Source organism: Brugia malayi, assembly GCF_000002995.4.
Source record: "Brugia malayi strain FR3 genome assembly, contig: Bm_v4_Chr1_scaffold_001, whole genome shotgun sequence".
NCBI lineage: Eukaryota > Metazoa > Nematoda > Chromadorea > Rhabditida > Onchocercidae > Brugia > Brugia malayi.
The window spans coordinates 7,310,237-7,332,530 of record NW_025062475.1 but is presented as its reverse complement, the minus strand read 5'-3'; the positions used below and the strand labels follow the sequence as shown (position 1 = coordinate 7,332,530).

At 32.8% G+C, this 22,294-nt stretch overlaps 2 protein-coding genes across 6 annotated transcripts; one reads left to right on the top strand and one right to left on the bottom strand.

The window, feature by feature from the left end:
- Positions 1-1,175: 1,175 nt before the first annotated feature.
- Bma-tir-1 (Uncharacterized protein) lies at positions 1,176-21,866 on the bottom strand (the record flags this gene model as incomplete). Of its 5 annotated transcripts, none has more annotated exons than XM_043076921.1 (19): positions 1,176-1,273; positions 1,613-1,742; positions 2,037-2,252; positions 2,535-2,690; positions 3,028-3,161; positions 3,257-3,464; positions 3,703-3,855; positions 4,393-4,560; positions 6,247-6,358; positions 7,102-7,328; positions 8,218-8,368; positions 8,576-8,765; positions 9,334-9,487; positions 10,235-10,387; positions 10,486-10,632; positions 12,459-12,560; positions 13,874-14,243; positions 21,467-21,621; positions 21,795-21,866. In XM_043076921.1, the coding sequence occupies 19 exons, from the start codon at positions 21,864-21,866 to the stop codon at positions 1,176-1,178; spliced, it is 3,096 nt and encodes a 1,031-aa protein (XP_042932855.1). The 5 variants fall into 5 exon arrangements, with proteins under 5 accessions (XP_042932855.1, XP_042932858.1, XP_042932856.1 ...); XM_043076922.1 differs by having other exon boundaries at positions 1,220-1,273; positions 1,608-1,742; XM_043076924.1 differs by lacking the exons at positions 21,467-21,621; positions 21,795-21,866 and having other exon boundaries at positions 13,874-14,143.
- Bm10677 (Uncharacterized protein) lies at positions 20,545-20,994 on the top strand (the record flags this gene model as incomplete). The annotated part of the gene is made up of 2 exons (XM_043076923.1): positions 20,545-20,682; positions 20,755-20,994. 2 exons carry the CDS (start codon positions 20,545-20,547, stop codon positions 20,992-20,994), a joined length of 378 nt encoding a protein of 125 aa, XP_042932857.1.
- Positions 21,867-22,294: the final 428 nt, after the last annotated feature.

Genomic DNA, 22,294 nt, shown 5'->3' with positions numbered 1-22,294 from the left:
ACAAAGTCATGTATTGTACAAATTAATGATGAAATGGTTATAGAATATGAATGATCGCCACTTAATTTACTTAATTTCCCATCAAAAATCAGTTGCGTTGCGATAATTTCCTTAATACGAGTAAAATATCACAACCGATACCTGTTCTAAAACTCAATCTGGAAGTCAACTCCATAAAAATATGTATGAATACTCATATAAAGAACAGCATAACATGATAGTACTGTTGAACATAGAAAACATAAATTAAGAAACGCAATTTGGCAGAGACATATCACAACATGGACTAAACTCTACATATCACAATTTAAATGCAATATACAAACAAAGAAATAGTAAGGGAGTTAGTGGTATATTGTAGTTCTCAGCTGATATACAATTGAAGTTGCCTACTTGCAACTCGCCTGTTTTCGGATTAACCTTTTGGATTTTCAACAAAATGGTTATGTCTATACTAATTCCTGATACAGTTTCCACATCAAATAGACTGACTATCTTTGCTATAATTTCTTATTCCTTTTTCTCATTCCATCACAAAGAATTTATTTTTACCAATTCTGTTACATAACAAATTGGTTCAGTGAACAGTAAGAGTTCTTTGAAGAGTTCTTTGAATATCTCTCTCAGCTTAGTAGTTATTAATAAAGTACGCAACATTTCAATTAGTTATAAAAAGGTAAACAAAAAATAAAATAATGTTTGACATTTCCAGATTCGTTTTCCATTAACCATATTTCACTTCTCAAAACATTTTGTGCTCAATTTTAATGTGAGTTCCCTCCGAATGGTAACGAGGATAATTTCAGAAATCCAAATCTTAAGGTCATGAGCATATTAGTTCTCGGAACTTTTCGAAAACTAACCATAAAATGTGCGGAAACTTTACTCAGAGCAAATAATTTCTTTAGGTAAAAAGAGATACAATACAATTCATCCCGGGTGACCGTATATAAAGTTAGATAAAGGAAGTGAGGGTCAACTATTTGTCCAGAAAGACTTCGCTGACATCAAGATTGAATTTGAAAATTTATAAGCGACTTTAAAGTTCAGCAGTAATTTGCACTTATCTATATCTTCTTCCGAAGTGAACTGAATTAAACACATCAACATCAAGAAAAAAAAAAAAGAAAAAAAAAAAAAAACCCGTAGAGAACTTCACATCGCTCTTCATTCATTCAATAATATACACGATAGCTATTTGGAGGAAGATTTACATCTATCACGAGCGGTTGATACTGTTTGTTGCGCTGCTTTTCAGAGGCGGTCGAGGTGACTGAAAGTAACAATAATTTCTTACTTCTTACAAGATACACATGAGTACAAAGTTCTGAAAAATGGGCTACACCTGATGTACTTTTCATATATCTAATATTAATGAAAATCGCAAGGATACAGTTGTAGAAAATTTTGTACATTGTTAGTAAAATAAAATCTGATGTTTACTAACTAGAGAAATGTAGAAAAAAAATTGATCCAGTGCTACACAAACTATTAAATAAGATTTATTATTAGCGCATTTATGCATACAATTGTTCGCATAATAACTTATATTCGCTATTTTGCTAAGTGCAAGCAAATTCTAGCAAAAGCATTTCACGAAAGATTACCATACAATGGTTGTTTGACATTTCGCTGTGTTGTTGCCTTGTTACCGAACATTTTTGGGTTGTTTTTGCAATTGACCATCGTGCAGATACTTTACGCTGTTGTGCTCCACTACTTGCGCTTGATGTCACCGATGTCTGAAATAAGCTTATAATTATAATATCATAATTATAAATAACTCTTTCAAGAAGGAATACTATTCAACAAATCCAAATTCTAATAATGAAAATAGTCTTATCGGTGAATCAACCAATCAGCATAAAAACTACGCTATAATACTGCAGCACCTCATTGATGCCATCTTATTATTAACTAGACTGTCAAAGTCATATCTAAAAACTTTGCATATTTTCAGTGAATCAATTAACATTCTCAGCTTACGTGCTTCATCATACAAACGACCAGAAATTTTGTTAATAAACATAGCATACCTGCTGTTGACCAATACTCGGTGTTCGATTCAATTCGCCTTTGATAAAACGTTCCACTTTATCCATACAAGCTTCCTGATAATCATGTACCCATCGTACACCATTGTAACGAGTTATATGCCGTATATCAGCTGGCAAATCAGTATCAGCAGGGAAATCGAAATGCTGATCAAAAATCGGTATCACATTTTTGTGATAGTCAAACGCACATCGTAGCTGGAAAAAAAAAATCATTAGCTAAGATTAAGTTTCCAAATCTCAACCAAGAAGTTCCACTTTCGCAATCATCACAGTCCTGGGTCCTTGGTCACTTCAAAATTACGTTCAAAATTACTACATAAAGTTTAAAATTGAGGTGTAGAGAAGTTTAAAAAAAGTTTGAAACATTCCATTGGAAAGATAAGATCAAATTATGATAGGGGCAAAACTATATGAATGCTCTTGCATTAATTCACAATTGTTCCCATCCTCAGTTACTATATGAAACCTCTTACAAACCTCTTTATGTATCCAGTCTTCGCAATTGTGATCATTGAATAACCTATCCAAAGAATTTGGTGTTAACACAAGAATGAAGTGTTTTGCTGCCTGAATATTTTTCAGCAATGATGAATCGAATTTACCGGCATACAATTTATCAACATCAATAAATACCTGCAACCGTAAGTACATCACAGCTACAATATCGCAATGGAAATATTTAAAGAAGTGAAAAATCTAATTCAAAATTTTAAGAGGAAAATTACCACGCTGATAAGAATCAAAACAATAGTAAACAGCAATAAATAATTTATTGTGTGAAAAGTTATTAGTAGTTAAGAATTATTAGTATAAACTGCATATTAAGAAAAAGATTGCGGCCCAAGATGCTAGGCTTATTTTATATTTTCGGCAAGTTGTGATATTTTTCAACAACGTAGGAAAAACACTTAATAAAGAGCTCAGTTAAGAAAATTCCCTAAGTCGCAGCAAAATAAAAACAAATGTTAACCTTATATCCTCTAAGCTGAAGTAAAACTTTGATAAGACTGGCCAGTTGATTACCCGTACTGCGCCGATAACTTATGAATACATCAATTTGCTTACTCAGTATCGCAACTTCAATGTCATCGATATGCTTGCTGTCTACAATTTTCACAATTCTACAAGGTTATAAACTTTTATATGATTTCATTTAAAAGAATTTATATTAAAATCTAGATCTGGCTTAATCGTCTTACCTTGCAATGCTTGCCTCAATTTGAGCCTATGGATAGGATTATGCATGCCACACACAGTTTTCATCATTTCATCAGTTAAGGACGGTAACAAACTACGATTCAGACCCATACCAAGCATTTGATATGTATAAACTGATAATTCGGGACTTAACGACATCAGGAACTGATCTAACTGACTTTCGTCCACACTTCCGTAGTCGGCTGCGATCTGGAAGTATCATGGATTTACAAATATCGATTGGTGGTCAAGTATTCATTTAATCATTTAAATTATAGTCAATAAAATCGTTATATATATAAAAAAAAATACATATATATATATATATTTTTTTGTATTGTTAGCTATATTCCATATAGCTAACAATGTTTTAAGCAAAATCACTCACTCAATAGATGGATTAATTTCTATGAAATAAAACTGTATTTCCGAAAGAGGAGAAACTCGCTTTAAGGCTTTCCAGTTCGCGGATGAAGCGTTTTCTAAGAAGGGCAGAAGACATCTGAAGATCTTGCTCAAGCTCTTTTTCAGTTAGCAGTAACAGTAAATCACCATCAACCATATGTTTTGCAAACGCATCTGCATAGGATTCAAAGCCAATCTGAATAAATATAAGATAATAAGGGAGGATTTTTGGTTGGTGAGAATAAGTCCACAGAGTTCTAATATTTGATTAAGATACATGAACAAAGGCATCACTTTTTATAAGCAAATAACTACAAGATTTACATTTCACATTCGGACCTTAAAATTTTCTTTTCCAATGTTTAATTCAAATACTTTACTTATCTACCTTTTTTTAAGATGAAAAATGAAAATAATAAAGATTTCTTAGAAATATAATAAAGGCTTTGTTAGAGTTGAAAAACACTGCGCTATTTATTCGGATGAGTATCCTAGCAAGTTGAAGCTACTTTAAATGAATATTTCTTTTAGAATTTTATTCGTATAGAATTTTATTCCGTTCTCATAATTTTCTCACCTAAAAAAATTAAATTGAGTGCGAAAAAATGTATAGCACTTTTAAGAAGAAAATACTTTAACAAGAAATAGAAACAACAGAAAAATAAAAAAAATAAGGGAAAATAGTATGACGTGAATCAACCGAACATCGGAAGTCTACGATTATCAAACTAACCTTCTTCACCCAATATTGCACATCGGCAATTGTCCAGCATGGTACTTGTTGAGTAAGCTTGTAGGGTACTTCTTCACCTATCACAGTTAATGCTTCACTTGCGAATTTCGCGGCCACTTCATCTGGACTTGATGCAATTTCTTTCAATGCTGCTATTGCTCCTATTTCCTTCAATAAATTGAATTATAAGTTCTAAAGTCAGTTCCAACCCAATTTCATTCAGTCTCAACCATTTCAAGTTAGAATTTTTACTTTTAATATATTTAATGGCTTTCTCATTCGTCTTACAAAACTAAAAAGCGGAATTAAAAGAATTTTTCACTCTATTTAAGCAAATATTTTCATACTCCAATGATGTATAAAAATACGTGCATTTCAATATGCAACAAACAAAATTAAAATTTGACGAATTTAAAAATATTCTATAATACTTCAACAAATTCATCACGATATGACCCTACAAAATATTGCTTAGCTGCATAATTTATCAAGCAGTTTTGAAGAAGTGTTTTGGAAAACTTGAAACAAATTGAAGCCAAATTAACTAAAGCTATACAACAAAATAGGGGAATCCGGACTTTGAGATAACTTGAAAATAATTTTGGGATTTGAGATAAAAAATTAAAAGTAAACAATAATTTCACAATTTATACCCATAGAATAAGCTACGGTTGTGAAGAATAAAGTTAATTGGAAAACTATAACGTCATCATAAGGATATTCCAAAGGTCACTCCTACTTTTAATCAGGAAAAAACAAAAAACTGGATCTGTTAATTGAGTCAGTCCACTTTAAACATAAAATGCATGGTATATCTATGTATTGCATTTCTATATGCAAACAGACCGTCATGCACTGTTTTATTTCGACTCCAATTTTCGCATTACTGCAATGCAATGCCATAATTATTGAAAAAAGAATTCGCAAATAAATTCTTTAACAGTTTAAAATTGTGAAAAATTTGTAAAAAAAAAATTTCTGCCAAAGTAATGAAGAAAATCAACGATAATCGCTTAAATCCAATTTCCGTAGTTTCCTTCTTTAGCAGCCTGTTTGAAAAATTTAATAACAGTTTAAAGTGAACTAACTCACTCCAATTAAAAAAGACTAATGAAAGTTCTTTGAATTCAACAGCCGATTCAAAAGTTTTTGAAAATTAACTAAAGCAGCCAGCTTTACTCCCTCCTAGAAACGATATTTTTCAAAAATTTATGACTTTTCATAAAACTCTCCGGAATCCAAGATCTCTGATCAACCCAACATTCACAAATTTTCATTTTCTAATGATGCTCGTGTAAAAGTGGAAACTTCGTTTTTGCAGTTTTTTCCCTTTCACCATTTTTTTCAACGATATAATTATAAATTCAGAGTGAATTTTACTGTTTAATTTCAACTCTCACATAGACAATCTTCCATGGAATAATTATGCTGCAACTACCTTTACAAAAATGAAATAATTGAGAAATAGGTGTTAGAATAAAGCTTTATGGGATAGAAGTAATAATAAAGAGCAACTCATATTTGCATCACTATTATCTTTTGATACTGCTAGCAACATGAAATTCAGCAAATATTTTCTTCCCTTTTAAAATGAAACAACAGAAGATCTTTCTCTTCAAAAAAAAAAAAAAGAATCTTCTTCCGCAAAGAAGAAAAATTCTTTGAAAATTCTTAGAACGATTTCGAAGAATACCAGGTTATGTTCTATATTTTCGGTTCACTGCCAAAGATTTTTTTTCATTTTCAAAATAAAAAAAGGAACCGGTGGGAAAGTCACAACAATTTTCCGAGTGAGTAGCAACGTATCATGTCACGGACTCTTGCTGAAGATATTCTGAAAACAGGATAACCTACTTGAAAAACTTCAAGTTTTTGCTGATCTTTCTTTATTGTTGCTTCCATTGTAAAGTGAAATGCAGCAATACTGCGTGCTTCGCGACATTTTGACTTAAGCATCGGTAACAATCTGAAGTAGAAACTCCTCAAACAATTGCACTACACATGGTAAAAAAGTAATGATCACCACCTTGAAAGCTTAATTTAATCATGTGTACATGATATTGCTGTCATTCTGCTATCTTTTTTTTCCTACAAATGTTTTCCTATCATTTTGGATAAAATAAGAAAAATCACCATTTCATTGATAATAGAAAGAGCTCAAAACTAGAATTTGATTTCTAGAGGCGGATAGACAGCAGAAAAAAGATTAGTTCAAGACTCATGCACTAATCGATAAACATAAATATTAGTGGGCCAGATAAGCCAGTAATTAAAAATTCAACAGTAGCAAAGGCAATAAATTATCAGAATATAATCATCAGAATATGATCCACGCATTTTTGTTTCAAATCAAATCAGCAGATGGAATACCAGGTTCATTATTTAATTGACAACAAAGATATAGCTGGTAATTACCGATAACAATCTACACTTTCTATCTATATGAAATTGCACAGGTATAGAGACTGATTCAGAATAAGGAATGTAAAAATTTATATGGGAAACAATGCTTGAGGAAATCATTTGTGACAACAATAAAGCTGATTTACCGTAACCAACGTTTTCCAACAGTAAAACAGCACTTGTGATCCGGAATATGATCTTATTGAATTTGCTTCCTTCGTTTTTCGAGTACTCAACAGTGATGGAGCTTTATTCTTCCCAAACTTAATTGCCATGTATATTAGGAATAAATAAGTAATAGGTAACCTTTCAAGCCATTCTTTTGGTCGTCCTTGTGAATGCTTGTAATGATCACCAGCAAATGTAATCGCTTGATGAGCAAGTAGGAATGGTTCTACCAATGCTAAAGTACCCGATTTATTCACCGCTGTTTCCATTTCTTTTGTACTTCCAAGCATACAAATTGCTAAACATGCGTAATAACGTGTTATATCGTCTGGTTGTGAAGCTAGCAAGAAGAGCCAATCCGGCACCTGTAACTATCATATTTGAGTACTTTTACGCCTCACGATTATTCTTCTTTCCAGGTTTTAATAAGTTCTAGTCTCTTTCTTTTGAAATTTATAGATTAGATAAAGTTCACAAATTAGTTACTACTGATTACGATTCTATGCAAAAACAATTCCAGAAAAAGCTCAGGCTCATTATTTCCATTAGTATTAATAAATAGCAAGCATACTATACAAATTGTCTTATTAGACTTTGGATTAATTGAAGAATTAAATTTAAATCGCATAAGAAGAATCTAAATAAAATACTTTTTCAAAATAGTAAATAATGCTACTGCAAAAACGAAATCCTATAATATGATTCATACAGTCTGAATGAATCGATCACTGTCCGATGAAAAATACAAACCGTTTCTTTGCACCAAAGATTTTTTGTGGGCAAACCAATAAACGATATAAAAGTTAAAGGAAATCAACAACGTACAGGGATGAAGATGAAAGATAAATCAATAGTTGTATCCTTTCCACATCTTTCATGAATCTTACAGCTAACAATCGCTTCTCATTAACTTTGTCACTGCCAAATACAGTTGTCAAACCGTTCGCAGATGAGACATAAAGGAGGAAAGGATTTTTGATATACTTCTGATAGATAAAAAGGGATTCTGCTTCAACCACTGATAGGGATTTTGTCATGAATCATTGAAGAGACAGATGAATACAAGATAACAGATCAATGTGCTATCAGAAAAATACATCTGAATTGGAATTTTGAAGCACATTTAATGACATGTTGTATCAATGAGCATGACACCTTAAATGGCAACTAAAGGAGGAACAAATTATTGATCGAAAGAAACATGAAATTTTAACAAATTGAGACAAAGTAAACCATCTGATAAGTCAAACATACCTTCTTCTGAATAATTTTTTTTTTTGCTTCCGAACAGCTGTACAATGACAGATTAGCAAGTGCGAGAGCAGCGTGCCGTAAAGTAATAGGCGTATCAGTAGCACGTTTACACGTTAGCAAGATATGATCCAAAACACCGTATTCAATTAGCCTAAAACAGCATACTTTTTCTGAGAAGCAACTATATATTATTGCTGATAGCTAAAGAACTCTTTCAAAAAAAAAAGAAAACAGGTAACAGAAAAAACATATTTCCTACATAGATGTCTTTTTCACTTCTACTTACTACAAACTTAATCAGTCAGAGTTAATTTTGAATATTAGTGAGAATCTTCATCTCTCTTCTGTTTTAAAATACCTGTAAGTGGTAGCAGTTGAATGCTTGAATAAGCTTTCCATGATCGATAACGACATTCGCTGTTGTTCCGGATTCTTGTTCAGCTTCTCAGCTGTTGCAATCAACTTTTTCAAGTAACCCTTATTAACCACATATTCTCGATTATTCAATGAAAGGCATTCCTCTAATACACGTCCACACGCCAACCGGACTGTAAAACAAATGCTTCATCCAGTCAATTCTTTTCCAAAATCGAACTATGCAAAATGCAGAAAGAGAACCATAGATTAAAATAAAAAAAGACATTCATTTTTTGCGATATGAAATTCTGAAAAGGAATTAAAAATAAGTGAGAGAAGAAGAATGTCTCCTGCACCTCTTTTCCCATAAACTTATTCAACAGTCGCAGAACACAGAACAGCTTTTCTAAAATCAAAAAACGCACGTCAGGCCATTTGTACCAAAAATTGGCACCATCCTAAGAAATTTAAAAACAATTCAATTTCATTTGGAAATTGAATCAAACTTATCATTTTTTGATACTTCCACCTACTTTTTCACCTGCTTTTCTCAAACAGTATGATTTCGTTAATACAAATTGGAATAAGACACAGAGACTATCTCTCTTCTTTCCGTTGATAAACAATTGCAAATTCCCCAATGAACTTTTTGCTATACGATTTCTAATAATAATCATTATGTGACCATTTATCCTAGCCGACAAAAAACAATATCATGCCTGAAAATTCGGTAAGATTTTTGGGAATTTCAAAACATACCAGGTTCGCAAGTCTGTGCCTTAATAAAATTCATAATGAGAGAATCGAAGTAATTTTGATCACGTAGAAAATCGCACAGCGCATATGACAAATCATGTGAGATTTTCGGAAACATCCATGCCTTCGTCATAACCTTTGCTACTATTGTACATCCCTGCGAGAAATAATTTTTTTCCCTTGCCATCCATTATTCACAATTTTTTTTAGTAAAATTTATTTAATTTACCCTATCTCCACATCTTGCACATATAAAGCAAATGTGTCATTAAAAAAAAAGTCAGCAAAAAGGTACACTCAGAACCAAAGGCATCTCTTACTGAGAATCCATGACATAACACAGATCGGGAGAATGATTTTTTTTTTTCGAAAAATGGATCTTTTCGAGGTCAATTACTTCATAGTGCATTTGGAAAACAGGCCATCTGAGTACCACGTCAAAAAGTGTGTTATGAATGAAGCAATACAATCTTGGAAATAATTTATGCGTGTTATACTATTTGAGACAATACGGATAAGTAACATTATTCAGTTATAAATATACTTAATGCTATTTGTATGTTAACTTGAAATTGGTTCCAGAAATAGTTTTCTAAAAATTATCAACGATGCATGCTGATATTCAGCATACTGTTTCCTAGTTATATATTTTTAATTTCTTAGTATTTTTGTAAGTTGATGGATACACTGAAATTTCATCGTTTATGAAAATATTTGGACAGTCCTCTGTGATATACTTATAATGACGTCCATGTTGGGTAAGGCAATGCACATAGTTTCCAATTCCTTAGTTGGGAGATGTCGCCTAGATCAGACCGCCTATCTAATCTTTCATCTAGTTGACCCAGTTGACTTTTTATTCCAAAAAATATTGAATTTTGGATCTAAAAACAATAAAAGAAACCTCAATAATCTGTTCATCGCTGCCTTGAGCAATATGTTCGAATGCTTTATCAATGAAATTTTGATATTTTGATAACTTAGTCTTTAATGTGTGCATCATCATCACCTGTTCTGTATGTGAATGCTTCGTTAATGGTCCATTGGTTACTGTATCCTGCAACGGCGACAATCTACAAACCCGGTTTTTTCTATTCGGTTGTGCTTCTTTAACAAGATGTGATTTACTTATTTATGGTAAACATTTCAAAGTACCTGGAATAAACTGAGACGACTAGGCGATGATGAACGTGGATCGGCTATTGGAGACAAGTCATCAATAGTAACGTCCATTTCGGGTGCCGGTAAGGAGCAAACTCCTGCTGATGAACCTTCACTTTTGAAGCGTCTGTATTCTGATTCCTGCATAAAGAGATTGCTTCAACTGATTAAAATATCGAATAAAAGCCTCTTATTTTTAGAAGACAAAAGGAGACAGGTGCAGAAACAGAAGTCTGCTACTTTACCATGTCTCGTGAACACATAATATTCTGCATAGACCAGAAGAAGCATATAAGTAATGACAACAACTGACAGTAACAATAGATGAAATACTAACAGATCCACCAGCTAAGGTAATATTTTGAGATTAGATGGAAATTAATTCCTGCAAATCCAATTGAAATTCCACATTTGTTATATTTTATTACAAACTAGATGTGATATTGAAATTATTTGTTAGGGAACGTTAGGAAACCAACGCGAACGAGACTACTAGTAATGTAACCACAGACAACTGTCACGATCAGGTCATTCACTAATTCGCGAATATATCTTCGTTCATAATTCACATTTTGTTTGAATGTCTACCCATATGAAATTCCAAAATATTCATATTTTCTAGCTACAGCGTGAGAGAAAGGTCGAGTCCTGGCAACGGCTCCGCAAATGACAGAAAAACATGGGCAAATGACATAGAGACGACATTCCCATACCAGTTTGACGTCAAAAGGTTTCTATCACCTTAACAAGCCATGTATGTTTATATATGTAAGTATGCATATGTATGTCGGTGCCACTGTATGTGTATGTATGTAGGTGTATACGTGTGTAAGCATTTGATGGTCTCAACAATTCCCACTTTTTTCAATTTTTTTTTGTTCATATTTGATGCAAAAGGCTATTTCAGTTCACGAATCTCAATTGCATTTTCTGAAATATTCAACAGCATACCCATCTACCCTCTTAAGCATTTAGACAAGCTTTTCTCCACGGAACACTCACATTCCACTTTCATCTCTTCCTTTTTGAAAATAACTTATTCGCAACTTTTAGCAGATCATCACTAATATTTTCAGAAAATATGGTAAAACAGTTACAGCAATTATTTTTCGAAAGTATTGTGTTATGCACTTTAAACGATATCGAACTAGATAGTAATAACCTCTCCCTTTCAGTAACAAAAATTAGAGTGTGATATAGTTCCTATGTAATTATCACGATCTGTCTTTTGATTATGCTACCTTAACTCCTCTCCTGGAATTCACTTAAAAAGTGCTCTGTAGATTAATAAACATGAGAATGTGCATTTAAAAAATAGAAAATTAGCGTTTGGAGAACAATGATTTGAACCGAACTTATATAAATCTTCTCATTTCAGTAATAGGGAGACAATATTTGAGATAATTTTTGAAAGAAACGGTAACTTAATTTAATGTAGAAAAATTTCAACCAGCAAATGTCTACGAACACGACTGAAGTATACTAGTAATAATTATATTACGGTAGCTCCTCTATATTGCTCTCTCAAACATTTTTTGTAATCTCTACACTGCCTCATGACTGTTATAATAAAAAATGGAAACAAAAAATGAATGAAGAGACAGATCCTACAAATTTTCTCTTCGTTCAATCCAGAAACTTCATTAAGAACCTCGGCGGCAGTATAAAAGCAAAACTGTTGTCACTTTTTGGATGATATTTCAAACGCCCTCTTACGCTATAAAGTTCTACTGCAATCATTTGCGCCCCGTATAGCAGGAAAGACTACAAATCGGGTCCTCTCCTTCAGATTTTTGAGGATATTTGCATTATTACAACAGAGCTACGAAGAAAAAAGTGAAATTTTATCAGAAATTATATCAGGAGATTTAAAAAAAAAAGAAATGTATAAGCAGTATAAAACGAACAACAATAATGCTAAAGGGAAAACGTTAAGCTAAAAATAATCTTGAAAAAATCAACGAGACCTTCCGGGATGTCGATGACTGATCATCTTTATTAGCAACATCACCACTGCTATCCGGGCACGGTGTCGACAAGGATTGCTGCAATCGTATTTCTGCGCTTGCCTGAAACAACATTCTCCAAATTATTCGTTTTTCAGCTATCACAACTTCTTAAATCTCAATATTTCCTCCTTTTACAAATAAGAGTAGTAATAGGTTATGTGGTAAATAAATATGGCAGAAATTAAACTGAAAACAACTCCAATTGAATACATACAAGCGAAGTATCCGAAATGAGATGTATTAAGTGGAAAAGAACTGAAAACATGAAAGGTTTAGTCGCAAAGGATCAAGTTCTGACTTCATGAAATTATGATTAAAATTTCATGATATGCAGATATTACACATATCAATCGACGTAAGTTGAAAGGTCATATAAAATAAAGGAAAGTATTAATTTATTCTCTCAACTATAGATCTAAATTAAGTCCCTTAAATTGATGTTATCTATTTGGTGGCACTTACACATAATAATCTATAGGAAATGGCCTGAAATATTAGCTAGAGTGCAAATAACTGTATCAAAAATATTTTATCAAAGATAAGTTGTAGAAAAATAGATAATGGGAATTTCAAACAGAAGTATGGATCGAAAAAGAAAAAAACGGGTTACTCACTTGAAGAATTATCAGGCAGACTGTGAAGGAATTATTTATTTCAAAATCGGAAAGAAAAAAAAAGATTGTTTTGACTAACTAATTTAAATTTTTCGATGCTCAATACCTGATTTGGAAGAGATTGCTCAAAGACAGTAGATTACCATTTTTAAAAGAACATTTAGATAAAATTTGGGCCTGCTCAAAGATATCGAGAAATGGTATGCTAACTCTGTTTCTGCCATCCACTCCTACAAAAAGGAATAATTTTCTTTATTGTTATACGCTCACTACCAACATCAAACTTATATCTATTTCATTTCTACAACTTCATCTTGCGTAAAAACTCTACTAGCGCTAGCCAAATTCAGTCGTTCGGAACGCCCACACCAAAATTTTTTTATTCGTTAAACATGCAACGAAAGGCTTCTCCGGTACATAAAAAGCGTTCTTACGCCAGTTTATTAACTCTTATGTCCAAAATCGTTTTTTAAAAACTTCAGAATAAATTAAGATCTAAGTAAAAAAACTTTAGTAAGTCCACCATGAATTTCGAATCTTGACAGAACAGTCATAGCGTTTTTCTTCTCAAATTTATTTTGTTAACAAAATAGATTAGTAATTGACCACCCTTACATGTCAATAAAAAATATCTACGTAAACAAACCATTATATTAAGCTATAACCTTGTTAAAGATAAAAATTAAAAATTGAAAGCGAATAGACAAGTGATAAATTGCTAATATGCTAAATCATAGCTAGTTTAAATAATGATGATACCGTGGTGTGATCTGACTTCACGTGGGCTAGGAAACACGGATCTTCCACAGTACTGACTTGTCTTGTCAAAGCATTACTGCATGTAGCCGTTGTGGTCGCAATATCATTAATGCGTACTGGATTTGATTCTGAGAGTGCAAGGGATGTGGCAGAAACCTCATCGATGGTGTGCTGCTGACTGTTATCACTCAGAGGTGGTGCAGAACGTGGCGGAGGTGGCGGCAGAGCAATTGGTGGACGACGTGGACGAATGGCAGCGCCAGAATCCATCGACTGATAAAGACGAGTCGATTCATATAACGATGATGAACTCGGGCTCAAGCGACAATCCAAATCATCATCGTCCAACTCGAACCACAAATCGTCTGTCCTATAACTATTTTTCAGTTAACAATATCGGCAATCCGTAAAACTGACCTTTGTCCCTCCCTTAGCTGAATGAAAGAGAATTTAATGAGGACTGCTATATTCTGAGGGCTTTATTTTGCATCTCTATACACATTGATGCCATGCGGGATTGGACAGTAGACGAAGTAAGCAAATATAATCAAGAATTAAAAATCATAAAAGTTGTCAATAAATCGTCCCGTTTCTCTCAATCCCTTTCTTCTTGCTCTATTTAAAATACAAACATACCCATGCTTCTTGATTTTTTCAAAGAAATAGCAGTGATGAATAAAGCATATCACAACTTACGGATCAACCAAAACCTTAAGTGCAAAAAAGTCCAAGTTTAGAGAGTTTGTATAGTCCAATCTTTTAAGTTTCTTTCTAATTCTTCGAAAACAGATTTCCTAGTTCCTCAAATCAACCGTCGCAGTACAGTACTCCAGCGACAATTGTCAGAAATAAGATAATTTCACCGCAAGGATAATTTAATGATATTGATATCATAAAGATAATTGTCAACAAGATGGTTTCTGATTAATAACATGTAAACTATTGAAAATTTTGCAATAACGAAATTAATAACAAAGACTGTTATTAATTTCATTATAATTTTGATCGGTTTTCAGTTCTTTCCATATCAAATGCTTTTTGTGCAACTTAGTGAAATCAATCGATCATTATTTCCATTAATTATTAATAATTTTCACTATTATGAAGATATGTCGTCCATCTAACCGGGCTACAATTTCCAAAGATCATTTCAATTAGCACACAACCAAAACTTTTTATAATCGTTAATTGTCACTGCTTCACATTATTTGCAAGATTTCTCTTAGAAAATTACATGAAAAACCTCTCTAAAAAAGGTCATCGTTAACTGTCACTACTTTTAAAATAATGAGATTTTTACAACAATAAAACTTCTTAACTTTTTCAATGAAGTTAGGATTAGAAAGTTGAATCAATCAGTTATAAAAATGATGAAAAATCTCAGAGGGAAATCAATCCTATAGAAAGGAGAAAAAAGCAGACAATCGTAGCCAAAAGAGGTAGACGAGAGATGATACTCGATCATGCTTTGTTAAACAGTTACAGTTATCATGAGCATTGGACACCCACGTAACTTTAGTATCCTTGATAAAGTATGATACAAAGAAAGAAGAAAGCAAGATATGATGATCCCCAATTAATTAAATGAAATTTAAAATTCAATCCAACAATTAAGGAGGTTATCTAGTGATTTTGAGAGAAAACGTCACAAAATGAACGCTCTACATTCATATAGATTGCAAGATTCCATTGTTTTAGAGCATCTTTCAAACAGCTGCTATGAAAGTTAACATCCTTACTCAACTATCTTCGCAGATTTATACTTTAACTTTAACAGCGCACTCAATCGATCCAACGAGCAAGGTAATAGAATAACGTGTAAACCAATCTCATTAGGAGATTTGCAGCACCGAAATGGTTATTGCTATTGCTTTGAAAATATCCCAAAGTAATTCATGTGCTACTGCTGCTTTTACTTGTCTTGTTTGTGGAGTATCCTGCTAGCATGCAGACAAAGTTCATTATTTCGCTTTAAAATACATCTGTAATCTAAATTCTTAAACATTAAATTCGAAGTCAAATTAATTTAATAAGCTTGTAAGTAATTTTAAGTAGTTCAGCTTTTAAGTCTGGAAAAAATTGGAAGTCGAGCTGTTTGGAACTAATTTTAAGATAAAGAAGAAAGAAAGAAGAAAACGACTCCATAAAAACGCAACTTCATTCTCTTTCTTCTATTTTGTCAACGAATTCCCATCATATCGTAAAATAGCCAGCTTAATGATGTCAAATCTGTCTAACATTCCACGGTAAAGACAAGGAGAAATTTCCTACGAATTCCATAAAATCTTACGTACCTGGCTAATTAATTAATTTTTCTTTATGCAATGCATGGAGAATTTATTTTTGAATCGTACCACTCATTTAAAAATTTCAATTCTTTCCTAATGCTCTCCATATACTGTATTGACCAAAGCTGTCCGTTCTCATAAGAAAATGTCAGGGCAAGATCCCTAGAATTCCATTAACAAATCTATCATCTCAGTAAACTTCAATAAAATCAAAAAGTCGTAGCTTTCTCTTCCCTTCCTGAGTCATAACTAAGACGATAAAATTGGAACCATGGACATGCAGCTTTCATCTAATTAAACGAAACAATCATGTGATAGATTACCTTCAGCGAGTTTACCTGCATGAAAGATTTCCACTATATAATATAATACTATTAGTAATCCAGAAAGGAAAGAATATTTTGAATTTATTTAGTTGCAGAAACTCAGGAGATTGAGTCATCGATAAGAAACAAGTTTATGTGTGAATGAAAGTCGAATCCAAAAATAAAGAAAAGTACAAATGCGAAGTTCTTCTCTCGCTCTAAGAACTTTATTTCCTTTTCTGTCTAATATGAATAAAACTGAAGCGATGCTCTCATGCCTTTCTTTTGCAATTCCATCCCTTTCAAAGTTGTTACTGGCACTTTTCCATACCTTTTCTTGAATGCATATTACTTAAAATGAGTAAATTTGTTAGACATTATATGCAGATGAAGCGATCACAGCAAATAAAGAATACTGTATGAGTTATGAGTCGCTTTAATAGCTGTCAAGTACATATTCCGGTCGATCATTTACAAATAAATGTCAACAAAAATCCAGTAAATGAATAGGCATGAGAAGTATCTCAGCTGGAACCTATCCTTAATGATATTTAAGATTCATTCAGATTAAGTACAGATTGAGAGTGCCTAATACCACGATTTAATTGATCGCAAAAACAAATATCTCGGAAGAACGAAATATAAGGTATGAAATGTCTTTCCACACGTAAGAAGTGTGCTCACTTAATACTCACTTAAAAGCTACGCTTCTGGAAAATTCGACTACCCACTCAATTCTGATTAAGAACAGAAAAAGAATTGAAGAATGAATTTTTAAATATTGGTCTAAACAATGCTAACTTAACAATTTTAAATTTGCAGGACTTTAACAAAAAATTCATAGTTCAAAAGAATAAATTTTTGGTTATTTATAGCAAACTTTTATTTTATTTCGCAACCTACTGCAATCGTGTTTTGGAAAAGATGAGATATTTTTCATAAAAATCTTTTCCTCGAAGAAAGGTGAACATGCAGTTGTTGTCGATGTCCCTAGAATCGAGAAAGAATTTAAAACTACCTTTAAAAATTAGCTTACAAGCAATGAAGCTTTTACTGATACTTCCTATCACGTAAAGACTTGTGGAAATGATTATCCGAACAATAATGTGTTCCAACTAAACTATATATTCCATTACTCTTAACTCCTGGAACATCACAATTACTGTATTTTATTGAAGGTCAGTCACCAATTCTTCTAGCAGTTCGTGTAATCGAGGACACAATACCGTAACACCTCTAATTCTATCAGTGTTTACTATCATGAATATATTAATAATTACTATGCAATCATGAATATATTAATAATTACTATTCAATCATGAACATATTAATAATTACTATTCCTGCCCTGAACGGTTATTAATTCGATAAAATATAGTCGACAGAAGGATCTCTTATATAAATTAATTCTTTAGATTCAATAAAGGGAATAGAGGTGTTGCTTAACTTTCAGATAAACGAAATTCTTACAGCACTTCGATGCTTGTTTCTTTTTCCAGTTCATTCAAGCTATGAAAGTGATCTGCTATCGTTTGTTGATGCCGCTTTTCATCATCGGAAGATGGCATTATTTCAGATGCAGATGAGAAATAACCATCCGAACAATAATGCATTCCAACTAAATCATACATTCGATCACTCTTAATTCTTATTTCCACTCGCTGCTGGGAAAGTCCAAATAAGAATAAAATAGAGGCAGGTTTCTTGTAGTATCAATAATGCTTGATAACGTATGTAATCAAGTAATTTTAAGTAATCAAGATCTTCATCACGAATTTTGTTGAATAAGTGGATGGTTAAATTCATGTGGTCGCTGACAATGCAAAGAAAAGATAGAACGAAATATAAGAATAACATATATAAAAAGAAAAAAAAATGATGTTTGTCAGAAAGATAAAAAGTAAATTCAGAAGCAAATTTAAAGACTGAACTAAATTTGAAAAAGCGAAAGTTCTCAAGTTCATTTGATCCTGAATGTATACTCATACAACTTAGCATTACTAACAAGGGCAAAAGCCTCAAGATGTGATATGTCGTTCTTTTTTCTATTTGTAAATAATTCTCTATAATTTGGATCATACCTGGGAAAGAAAAGAGAAGATTTTTTCTAGGAAAGGAAGATTTATTCCAGCAAAGATATCGTACAGCATTACTTTCTTTGAATTGTTATAGTAATAAGACCGAAGAGTTGATATCACAGAGCTATTAGAAGCAGTAAGACGAACTTGAAATAAACAAGAAAACATTTGCGAGACGGGAAAAATAGAAAGGACCGTTAAAAATGAAAAAAGAAAAAACAGAGCTCTCCGACGACAGATGAAACTGCATGATTATAAATGATGATGTCACTGGCCGTAACGATGATGATTTGGAAGTAGTGCAATGAAAAATGAAAATTGCAGTAACATCGGTCCTTTCTTTCAATTTTTCCATTGTTGGCAAGCATCAGGAGACTGAAGACCGTAGATCGCAACTAATAGATTCACAATTAGTTACAACATTTTCTTAATGGCAAAATGAGCTTCTATCTGTCTCTATAAATGGATGGCCAATTCATAAATAACAAAGTGATGTGCGAAATATCATCAACTTAGCACGCTGAAAAGAAATTCATATTGTGGAATATGCCATATAAAAAGGAAAATGTGATCATAGATCAAATATTTTACCATCAAAATACTCCGATCAGCATAGTTTGGAGTGAATGAAAGAAAAGATGAACGAATGAAGTGAATAAAAAATAATGAATGATTGAAAGAAAAGAGAGGAGAAAATTGATTTTAAAAATATCAAGAATAACTGTGTGTATGAACAGCTGTTGCATAAATTCTGGCTTTCACTTCCAGAAAAAAACTACACTCTGTTCCTTTCATATTTAGAATTATTAGATTCTCTTGTGGAAATATAGATCTCTTGCAGTGCAAGTGCGGACACCACCACAGCTCGATAACGCTGATAGACAGCGATTCATTCCATCTTGAAGAACAAAAAAATATGGTTATGAAATAGGTCATTGACAGATAAAAGAGATCTCTTAAATGAAGTACATCCAAACCAGGCAAGCTTAGAATAATTGTTCGGTTCACAACCGTCTTTGAGCGGCATCAAGCATATAACCACATCCATTTAAAATTCCTATAATTAAGAAACATCAACAGCTGTCTCTCTTCTGAATAATTTCCGACTTAAATTATTTCGAATTCTCATTAATTTTAAGAAGTGCATTCATGATAAGTTCAGCAGTGTAGGAGTATTTCAAAGCTATTCATTAAGGGAAGGATTTTTTGACAAATTTTGTGATTCGGTAAGCTTGTCAACTGGAAAATAACAATATATTGGTTAAAATCATTCCAAAGAAATATTTTGGTCAAAAATCATTCCATTCAAAATAAATTTTTTACAATTCAGAGTACACCTATATATTGCGTTTCAATTCTAGTACTGTGATACCAAATGTGGCATGGTAGGTCGACCTGGATCCTAATATAACTTATTTAAATTCTATTACGATGGAAACGAACATAATGTAACGAGAAAAGAAGTGAAAAAGGACGTGGAAAAAATAGGTATAAAATATAAACTATTATTGAAGGATGGAAAAGAATGCTAGAATGGAAGAGAAATGAATCCCTAAGTTGCTTAATAAAATGTCGACAATCAATAACGAATCGTAGATGACATTTTACCAAAAAAATTGTAAACAGAGAAGAAAGTTAAGGAAGGATTTAGCAGACAAGTAAGTTCACGCAGCAAACAAGCAATAAAATAACAGACGTCATCATTAGACTAGGCAAATAAATCGATACATTCGCCTTCTATCGGTGTTTCACAAAACATTTCCTCAAATGTTCAAACAACACTGAAAGTATTCCTCCACAAATAACTAGTCATAATTCAATCCTTAATGCTATCTGTACGTGTATTCTCATTGCAAGTGTTATTAATTTCAACACGACTTATTCAACATGAAAAGAGGAGAAGACTGACCATACACAGTCATAAAATTTGTGAGTTGCAAAGGAACTGAAAAGACATAAAAATTAGAGGCAGATAAACTAAAAGTATAAAATGATTATTAATGTTGGAGATAAATCAGTGCGGTTTATCATCTTCATCAGAAATGGGTGGTGCCTCAAATTCGTCCAGCTGTGTTCAAACTACCTTGAAGATGCTTTACTTTATGTTATTTTGTTGCTGTACCTGGTCTACAGCAATGGTATTGCCCACTGAGCCGTTGTTCAGTAAGCACACAGCAACATTCAACGTAACAAATCCAATGTATCTGCAGAACATTAAACCGAAGAAAGTGCTCGGAGTATTAGAGGAAGCATTCAGAGAAGTGCTTGCAGATGTACAGAACGAAACATATAGTATTACGGACGAAGAGGAAGATCGACGTCGTCGACGTCGCCGTCGTATGCTCCAGGCCAATCGTGATATGCTTACATTAATGGAAAAGCGAAAAAAAAGACTTAAAGCGAATCTAATCAAAGCGAAAAACAATCATTTCTCATCCAAAACAGTTTAGTCGAAGAAGCGATAAACTGTTGTGACTGTTTTGATTTCGAAAATGTAAAACAAAATCTAAAATCTGAACATTAATCGCTCTTATGTTCCAGTAAATGTTTATAAAAATTGACCTGGCATAAAAATACAAAAAAAAGTCAATTTAACAGGCACAACCAAAACGACTTGTTATTCACCAACTTTAGGGAAAGCAGAGTGTCAAATTTAATGGTTAGACAAATATATTAAGTTTAACTAAAAGTCACCATTGATAATGACTAGAGAGTGCAGACTCGTAACACGAGCACTGAAAACTGTTAGGAAGAATATCTAGAAGACCTAGTAAAGATGTTTTTGAAGGCCAGTGCTTTCCACATCTGTTACATAACAGCAAGGCCAAAATTTGCAAAAGAAATCCCAATTTACAAATGTAGTTAACGGACTACTATGGTAACTGCTAGTGGAATATTAAAGGTTTAGAAGAGAGTAACGACCTTCCCAAAGGACTTCGTCGAGCATGGCTAACGGAAGCATCTTGTCTGGATAGTTGATAACGTTCATTTTCTGCAGAGTTTACTCGATAATTACCATCCAACACCGTCACTGTACGACGGGATTGACGTTTCGAAAGACTGTCACCAGCATTATCCTGAAAAATAATGAGTTTTTTTTCCAATTTTTCTTCATAAAATTTAGAATCAAGGACTATGATAATGAGGGATATTATTGAAATTATTTTGTGATCTAAGATTAAAAATTAAAAGCTCACGAGGCGCCTGCGCAATTTTAGCAAATACAACAGGATACAGAAAATGTGCTTACAATGGCCAATTTGAATTTCTCTTTTGGTGGTAGTGACAAGGAGAAAAATGGTTGTGGATCGACGGGTGTCATGGATGACGTGACAGTAGCTGTAGTGACATCCAAAGATCCACCGGCAACTGTCGTGCAATTATTTGAGGGAATCAGTTGCTGGGGCTGTTGTTGTTCCTCTGATGTAACCGTTGTCGTTTTTTAACTCTGTTTGGTATTTAAGTATAATTATCAACTTATTTCTCAAAATTCTGAAAATTTCACGAATTCATAGCAGTGCAACATTTTAATGAAAACAAATTACCAATGACACAGATTTACAAACAAACATATATACACTCAACAATTGACGAAAGGCAAAAAGCTAGAAAGGATGGGAGGGAAAACCACGAGAAGTTTGAATTCAGATTCAACCATGTCATTCTTCACAGAAATTAATTTAGAATTTCGACTCGAAAAATGCATCGTGATTAAGTACACATGAATTTTAATATCAGCCCTCTAAAAGC